Source organism: Amphiura filiformis, unplaced genomic scaffold, assembly GCF_039555335.1.
Source record: "Amphiura filiformis unplaced genomic scaffold, Afil_fr2py scaffold_528, whole genome shotgun sequence".
In the NCBI taxonomy this organism is placed as follows: Eukaryota; Metazoa; Echinodermata; class Ophiuroidea; order Amphilepidida; family Amphiuridae; genus Amphiura; species Amphiura filiformis.
Window position 1 is genome coordinate 872 of NW_027305992.1, and position 9,871 is coordinate 10,742.

General features: G+C 34.7%; 1 protein-coding gene and 1 long non-coding RNA gene across 2 annotated transcripts; both read right to left on the minus strand.

Moving 5' to 3' along the window:
* Positions 1–2,033: 2,033 nt before the first annotated feature.
* On the minus strand, positions 2,034–2,703 carry LOC140145657 (uncharacterized; the record flags this gene model as incomplete). Its single annotated transcript, XM_072167343.1, has 2 exons — positions 2,473–2,703; positions 2,034–2,121 (listed from the first exon to the last, which is right to left on the minus strand). Coding segments are annotated over exons 1-2 (299 nt in total), but the record flags the coding sequence as incomplete, so codon positions are not given.
* Positions 2,704–5,938: 3,235 nt separating this feature from the next.
* On the minus strand, positions 5,939–6,694 carry LOC140145656 (uncharacterized). The gene is made up of 2 exons (XR_011858112.1): positions 6,391–6,694; positions 5,939–6,219 (listed from the first exon to the last, which is right to left on the minus strand). It is a non-coding gene; the product is annotated as an uncharacterized lncRNA (long non-coding RNA).
* Positions 6,695–9,871: the final 3,177 nt, after the last annotated feature.

Below are 9,871 nucleotides of genomic sequence, written 5' to 3' on the forward strand. Positions count from 1 at the left end.
TTTTCATAAAGGAAATGATGCAAGGAATCCAACTAGCATAACAGATTCCTGCAAAAACTAATAGTTTTTGGAAAAAAACTTCACATTTGATTTTACTTTACTGACTCAAGGAAGGTACATTGTATACAAGTGCCGCTGAGAGCCATTACGGACCAGAGGGCAATGTGAACGGAGGGGCCCCTTTGATCAGTAATGACAGTGCAGGACTTCATAAGTGTGTGGGGGGGGGAGCAGCAGTGGCCTAAATTTATTTTATTTGTGACATGGGGGAGGGAGGTTGGTGTAAAATCCTTGAACATATGTTGCAGCGTAACGAAAGTATCATGCTTAGCTGCCAATAATCAAATATGAATATTGAAGGAGATAAATTTGGAATTTGAAAGTTGCATTTTGCTCCCAGATTAAGTTTCTCACAACTTCCACGCGAAGTACAACAAATTTGCCAATTTTAAGCTAAAATGAGTATGAACTGTTGAATTGGACAAATGTGCGTGAAGCGTGCGAAAATTTGCAATACAAATTAGTGACTTTTGCTCCCAGATTGGACTTATTGAAACAAACCGTAAAAGAGCAAAGAAAACAGACCTTATAATGGAATCGTAATGGCAAGAAAAGAGACCGTAGTGGGCCCGTAAAAAGCAAAGAAAAGCTACCATAGGCCCGTAAAAAGCAAAGAAAAGATAGTATAGGCCCGTAAAGGAAAGAAAGAGACCTTAGTGAGTATGTAAAAAGCTTAATAAGCAACGAAAAGATACCTTAATGGACCCATAAAAAAAGAGACCTTGGAGGGCCCGTAAAAAGCAAAGAAGAGATACCTTAGGCCTAATGGACAAGAAAAGAGACCTTTGTTGGCCCGTAGAGTAAAGCAAAGAAAATATGCCTTAATAACAAGGTATCTTTTCTTTACCTTTTACGGGCCCCTGATGAGGTCCCTTTTCTTTGCTTTTACTGCCCCATAGTAAAGTATGTTTTCTTCACTTTTTACAGGCCCCCTAGGCATTTTGCATGAATCTGTGTCCTCTACTTCAAGCTACACTACTCAAAAATTTAAAGGATCAGAATCTGAAAATCTTGATTTGTTGATTTTTGTTCTTATGGTGCTAACCAAGGTATTTTTCAGTGTCACAAGACTTCAGTACTCGGTAGTGCAAGTGTTCTGTTGCCTAACTATTACTGACTGAAATGACACTCAGCCAATTTAAAGTGTTAATGCTGTTTTTGAAAAATGCTAATAAATAAGTCTTATCCTTTAAATTTTGTTGAGTAGTGTATTTTGTAACATTTCCATAAAAAATAGATTAGTATTTCTTTTCCACAATATGTTAGCCTTTACTGTCAGATATGTCCTTTTTAATTTTGAGTAGAACAACTGAGGTAAAGCAAAGAAAATTGGAATTTACTACCATGCAGTGGCGATATTGTCAATCCATGTCATTCCGTAGGTTGTGTTATGGCATGATCCATTGATGTGAGTATCCCGCACAATATGTACATAATGTACATACTGTGTTATGAATATTGTGTACATGTTTGACTAATATGTTTCCATCATAATAATTACAGGACGGTTCCTGCGTTTTATTCAAAATCTCAGATTTTGACAAAACTACAGCAACTACAGCACCTAAAGTCTTGATTTTTGGAGGGTATGTTAGTTTAACAAAGTACATTACAATTGTGTAAAAAAACCCAGAATTTTGACAAATATTGAGTGTATCCTTCTCAGCAAATGTTACAATATGGCTTTAAGTAGAGATATTAGCTCCATAGTGAACGGGGGTTCATCAGTGTTAATACATGGTTACTCAGAAACATCTGCAACAAATTTGAGAATAATAATTCTGGAATACCCTGTGCACAAGTATAACCCCAACCTAACCCTAACCCACCCAAATTATAACCCTAGCCATAATCCTAATCTAATTGTAACCATAACTTAATCTAAAACACAGGGTGGGCAGGGTATACCAGAATGATACCCAAATTTGTTTGAGTCATAAAGATTGTGCCTTCCTATCAAAGTTAATACTTACGTGCAAACAGGTTGATAATAGCGCTGTTCTATGGTACATGTACCACGGCCATAACAATAGTTTGCTGGACATGTAATGCTTGATGGATCTGAAAATTAAAAAAATAACCATAACATATGTTAATTCCTTTCCAAAATAATGAAATGCTTTATCATACTGGTAATCTATTTATAAATTTATTTAACGAGAATAAAGATATCAATTCCAAATCAGTGACAAAAAACATGACTGATAAAACAGGTCAAGGACTTTTAACAATAACATGTAAGAAAATAGGAAATAAGTAACAAATTCAAACACAAAAATGCTTTTCCTGCAAAATCACTTTAAAGTCGCTTACAATGTTACTGCACTGAAACACCGCCTCGCAACTTATGATGGGTTTGGCTACTAATGACAGCACATGTGATAGTGCTCTCTCAAAGTGACCTCTACTTACCATTGACAGAAAAGCTAGACTCATCAACTGTCAGATCTGTCAAGCCCTGAGCGCTGAGATCTACATCGGATGCACCATCTGTTATGGCTGTCTGCACATCTCCTTCAGTATGACTAGATGTCTCCTCAAAACCAAGGACCGAATTAACTATAATACTTCCATCTTCTAACGAGGTGATGTAACAAGATCCTTGGGCCAGCTCAGCCTCCATGTCTGGATTACTTGCTCGTATTGCTGATCTCAACTAGAAATGATAAGAGTATGTAGGATTATTATCTAAGCTAAATAAAAATAGTTTTTTATTTTTGATATCGCTGTGGTGGCCAAACTGGAGTCGGTAAGTAGGGAAAAAATTTATTTTGAAAAAAAAAGGGAAATAAAAGCAGGCAAATCTAGTTAGGCTGCAGCTCGTATTGTGGCACCAAATGCCGTTAAGTTGGGGGAGGGAGTTTCCCTCCCAATCAAAGTGCAGAAGCTCCTAGACCATGTGTTCTTCTATGCAGCCTTTGTAATGTGACAGTGGGTATCATTTCCAGCAGTTCAGTTGATAATTAAACTTCTAAGGTCAAGAGGATGGGGAAGATGAATAAATAAATGGTGCAGGGAAACAATACAGAAACATTCAAATATGCGAAATGTTGCTACACTTGGCTCCCAAAATTTTATCATGTGTAAAAGGTGTGGGGGTAAGGATTTTTTGGCAGGCCGAAGTGGGAAGAGAGGGAAGGAATATTGGGGGGGGGGGGTAGGCTGGGGAAGCATGGTTTTATTGTCATGATTTCCACATAATGATGAAAACCATGTTACTAGCCATATCTGTGTATAACATGTGAAATGCTTTACACAAATTGCCAAGTGCTACCAAAAAGGCTGCTGTGACAGCAAACATTGATGTCACCCGCCTCTATGATAGTGCAAGATGTTAAAGATATCGTATTTGGCAGAGTAATAAGTACTTATCCCAATATAGTGTACAAAGATCACTGAACTTGGAAGTTAAAAATTACTCAAACCTTGCACAGTGTCAACACCCTATATTATAAATATTTTTCCATACAGCTCAATACTCCGCTGGTGAAATCAATATTCTATTATTGACATAGATAAAGAAAGTTTACATATGCATTGTGATATATATATATATTTTTTTTTGTGTCAGTTCCTGCAGTACAGGTTTGTCGATCACGTGATAAATCGAATATGTGACGTCAAGGTTAATATCGATATCAATTTAAGGCTGTTCTAGTTAAATTACATACCCATTGGCATTTTGGCTGTACCATTTAATTTACATACTCAACATTTCCCTGTGCACTTTGTCCATGAATTGATCCTGATTTGCATTGTCGTTATAGAGTTATATTTTTGTACACAACAGGGATGTTACTATTGTTTTAACTAAATGAAGCATACTTTTGCTTTTATCCTTCTTTTTGTCCTTTATTAATTATAAATTAGGTGATTTAATTAATATAATTCTTTGTTTCAGCGACCCAGGGGTAAACAGACAAACAAATACAAAGGTCAAAATCCTTCAATTTCTGTGAAAATTGAACAAAAAGTACCTAAATCCCTACATTTTATATCTCCCTGTGTTACCCCCAGACAGAAATAATTCGACCACAAACACCAATTGCGTATCTGTCAGGCATTCAGACAGACATTCATATATTTATTTGCATCAAATATCATATGTTACAATAAATTAGCATGCACATTAAGAAAACAGCTTCCACAATACTTTGAAAATATAGTTAGTATTATTACCAGGACCTAGATGAACCTACCTAAGATACCTCCCCAGTGAACTATCTACCTGGGAGCTGATTAAGTCATAACAAAACTATATTATTGGATATACCGCCCCAGTGAACAATCTACCTGGAATCTAGTACCTCCCAGTGAACAATCTACCTGGGAGCTGAATTGATCATGAATCAGGACCCAGATGAACCTACCTAAGTTACCTCAACCCAGTGAACAACCTACGGGGAACTGATCATGTCATAATGAATATATTATTGGATATACCGTCCCAGTGAACAATCTACCTGAATCTAGTACCTCCCAGTGAACAATCTACCTGGGAGCTGAATTGATCATGAATCAGGAGCTGATCATGTCATAACTAAACAAATGAATAATTATATTAGTGAATAGTGGGCTGAATCTTTACTTATAACTGTGCATGAATACTGTTCTTCCAAGAGATTGCTTCCTGGAATCCTAGGAGAGAAATTCCTGAAAGGTTAATTTGGATATAAAATAGTATATTAATCCAATATGAAAATATATAAAGTATACATGTACATAATTAAATACATGTTAGAAAACATTGCCTTACTTGACTGTTTTAACATTGAGTAATCCTTGATAATATTATAGTGAAAGTTAAATCACACCCATAGAACAGTTCATTCAACATGTTAAACTAGCTCAGAGAAGAGTTACCGCCAAACTACTTTTTCTACAAGATGAAGTACCTGCAAAATTTATTCTTTAATATAGCCAAGCACAGGGTGGTCTTATGACATTTTTATCGCAATCTAACTTTGCTGATACTGCCATCATAAATATAAAAGAGCCCAGAGCATATGAATATATGTCAAATTGCACACCCCTAACTCTTGTAAGTAATTACATATTTCATTTCATTTTATTCGCCAGAAAAACGTTATAAAATACATATATTGCCCATCTATAAGCACTAAAAAAAAAACAATTAGATATTTAAAAATGATTATATAAGCCCCTTGAAAAAAGATCATCAGGACTGTTAGATAACATACCAATGGTAAACTGCTTCACGAGTCCAACAATTCGATATTAATACATCTTTGCTATAATTACTACTGGTACCACACTTATGTAGATAATATCCTGGTGTAGGTTATTCACCCAGTAGTTTAAATGAACAAACAAAGCAAAGTGAGTTGCACATTTTTTGTTACAGTATTAAATTTAATTTACAATATAATCTTCTTCAGATAATGTCACATATTTTATTAAATTTTCTTTGATTATCCAAGATTATTCTTTCTTATACATCAACATTTTTTTATTATCCTTAAACTTTCGGCTTTTATTATACTATTTTCAAACCTTTAATGGCTTTAAATGCACACCTTGCAATAGGGAGTGGTGGGTGGGAGAAAAAATTCACCACATGACTTGTCTGCATGAATGTTGACAGAATAATGGTGGTACATACACACACACACAGGAATCAAGCCTTGTTAAAGGTGATCGCTGATTGGCCCAATGAACACTGATGGTGCCCATGATAAACAAATAGACAATACACATGTATCACCTCATATTGATCTTATATCACTTCATATTGATCTTTTAGCAATAAACTAACAGGACCAAACCATTATTTCTGCAGGGGTCAAACTGGTTTTTTAACCTGGTGGTTCAAAACGTTATTACCCCCAGACAGAAATAATTTGACCACAAACACCAATTGCGTATCTGTCAGGCATTCAGACAGACATTCATATATTTATTTGCATCAAATATCATATGTTACAATAAATTAGCATGCACATTAAGAAAACAGCTTCCACAATACTTTGAAAATATAGTTAGTATTATTACCAGGACCTAGATGAACCTACCTAAGATACCTCCCCAGTGAACTATCTACCTGGGAGCTGATTAAGTCATAACAAAACTATATTATTGGATATACCGCCCAGTGAACAATCTACCTGGAATCTAGTACCTCCCCAGTGAACAATCTACCTGGGAGCTGAATTGATCATGAATCAGGACCCAGATGAACCTACCTAAGTTACCTCAACCCAGTGAACAACCTACCGGGGAACTGATCATGTCATAATGAATATATTATTGGATATACCGTCCCAGTGAACAATCTACCTGGAATCTAGTACCCCCCAGTGAACAATCTACCTGGGAGCTGAATTGATCATGAATCAGGAGCTGATCATGTCATAACTAAACAAATGAATAATTATATTAGTGAATAGTGGGCTGAATCTTTACGATAACTGTGCATGAATACTGTTCTTCCAAGAGATTGCTTCCTGGAATCCTAGGAGAGAAATTCCTGAAAGGTTAATTTGGATATAAAATAGTATATTAATCCAATATGAAAATATATAAAGTATACATGTACATAATTAAATACATGTTAGAAAACATTGCCAAAGGAGGCACTAGTCATACATTAAAATGTATGCAAGTGACTCCCTTAGCCCCCACCTTTTTTTTTTTTTTTTTTTGGTGAAGGGTGGGGTATATAGATTTCTTTCTTTCCTTATTTTTTTTTTTTATTTTTTTTTTTTTTTTTGCATTATTTAGTATTGCCAAGAAATAGATGAGTGCATTTGAGTAACAAGTGTTAATAATCCAAGCAGTATCACCTGCATAATACGATTAACTTTAATGCATTCATCGTCAATACAATGTAACTGTGGCTGAATAGTTATAGATGGAAAATTTGGATAAACGTTATATTGTGAATACCTTTTGGTCAAACAATTTGTGAGTTTTTGTGACCCATTTGTAATCCATACCTCATAAAACTTTATAAAGTTTTGTAGCCAACATATTGTAGCCAACATATTGTGAGGGCCTTTTATAGATCTGTTATCGCCCGTTATGCATGATTATCAGATTATCAGCAACTTAATCTTATATAGCGATTATATCAAAGACCACAAGGCGCTTTACAATTAAAACATGAGTACGTAAAAACAAAATGCCCATAGAACTATAAATATACATCATTAAAAATAACAATTAAATTTTAAATGAGGAACACGATGAACATTGCACAAAAGGGATTGAACGGAAAAATACATGCAAAATGAGCAAAGAAACAACTATGTGAAATGTTTAAAGTGACGGCAAAAAGCAATAAAGCAAAATAAGCTTAACCAAAGTAATTTTTATAAACAACGGCAATATACTGCAAACAGATATCAAACAGAAGATGAAATTAGAATCATAAAACACAATTTTTTTTTTTTTTTAAAGCCAAGCTGTACACTACATAGATAACACGTGAGTTGAAAACTAAAAAATGAAAATGAAAATGAAGTATACCGCAAAGCAATTAAACACATGATCAATTCAATGCAATATCAAAATGGCAATTTAACACAGTATCAAATTGAATATGAAAAATTCCAAACAAATGGATACTTAACACAAACAATACCAAAGTGGTGAAACAAACATATTTACACCAGGTATAATACTCAATGAAAAGAGCAATCACGAGAACAACCAAGAAAATAACTTGAGTGAGTAGGCAAAATATTATGCTAAACATATTGCACACTTTTTTAAATATAATTAATAACCAAAATTGCACAATTATTAATAATACAATAATATCAAAATATGAACTAACAATACCAAAGTGGCGAAGCAAACATATCTACACCAGGTATAATGCTCAAATGAAAAGAGCAAGACACATCACGAGAGCGACCAAATACTATATATGAAAACAATCTTGAAATTTGCGGGCACCGTAATTCTGTTTCTTAAGTTTCTGGAGAAAATGTGAAAATGTAGTTTGGTCACTGACTAACTTACGCCAACCTGACAATTGAATTCTTAATAATTATTGTTCTTGTACAATGTGTTATCCACTGCACAGTGTCAGCAAATGTAAACTTATAACTTGAGCACTCCAATTGCTAAATATACTTTCTCCATACTTCCATTAAGCAGACATTTGGAGTATACCGATACACAACAACTGAAAGTAATATTTGATAATGCTGTATAATACATGCTGGTGAGCCAGTCAAATGTTCCGATAAATTGAATCACACGCAATTCCAGTACTTTGGTCCCATCTCAATAAGAAGTGAGTACATGGTTGTTGTTTTTAAATACATGATTGTATGCCGTTGTATTTTATGCTATTATCCCAAGCAATCGAAACAGTCCTTGTGTAGCTTATAAATGCAACATGCAATACTATACAATTTCTTCTTCACCTAGGCAGAAGTGCATCTATACCTAGTGTTTAATTATACCATTATCATGTTAATCGAGTATATTTATTAATCTGTGCTGAATATATTGTACGCTGTTCTTGTATCATCCTTTGACTGCTTAATAAAGGACCATGCAGTAACTTCTTCAGTGGTATTTGCATCCATCCTTAGCCTCCTTCAGAACATTCCATGTTATGTGCAAAACTATACCAATATAAGTCATTGTTATATGTGGCTAAAGTAAGCCCCTGTAGGTATTGTAGGTTAATGATGGGATCAATGTCAAGTAGCTGTGGTAATTGTGACTCTTAAAACAGGCAAAGCATCTTCCCTTCTGCTACCCGACTAGAAGTATTTAATCTGCAATGAAGAAGAGAGAAACAAGGAGGAGCAAATTGTGCAAGCATATAGTCCTTCACCTATATATACACACAAGCCTAATGAAAATACCTTACTCAAAGAAGAAACAAAATATTTACTCATTTTTTGAAAATCCGTACATAAAGATGTCACCGAAAGTGGAGTAAACAATTGAAGTAAACTATGCCGAGTTGGAACTCATTGCTGATCAATAAGCATTCGCAAATTAGCTGGAAGAATTTGGGCAATAGAACCATAGACCATAGACTATGATCCAACAACTTGTTTATCACTTTGGCTTTCCTGATGATAAATTTTCCATAAGCTCCTTTAAAAATCACAATTTTTGCATATATGACAAAATAGAATATGTCATAGACTATTTTCGATAATAAATGTTAACCATTATGAACGTGTTCAATTTACAATTACTGTATTCAACATTAAGTGGTCAAATGATTAGTGTTAATTTAATGTAATACTAACAGCCAGAGTATGCAAATAAGTGGAGTACGAGGCAGTCTACTGTCCGAGAAACCCTTAAAAGACCTTCCAAAATGCTATAATTATTATAGGCCTAGTGCTGTTCATTTCTGTTGACATTTTCCGCAAGTTTCATACACAAGCATCTCTATTTACATGACGCTCACCGATTGCCTTGAATATTAAACCTGCTAACCATTTTACAATTTTTCATGACGATTGCTATCAGCAAAAACTGTGCACCATTCAAAATTAAAATCATTCAAAATTAAAACTGCACACGAGTGCACCATTCAGAATTAAAGTTGCTCATTAAATTTCCTGATGGTCATTGACATTACTACAAGATGCCCCACCCACAAAAAAAACAGCGCGGCATATGAATGGAGAGAGCATAAACAGTAGTATGTATGTCGCCGGCATGGCCCACCTCTTATTTTAATTTACTTCCAACAAGGGAAAACCCCAGATCTTTTAATCCACTACAACAATCAAAATCCGTGAATTTATTGGACCTTGGACCAAGGCTTGGTACTCCCCAAAAAGTTTGAGTTCTCTTGACCCAACGCTTA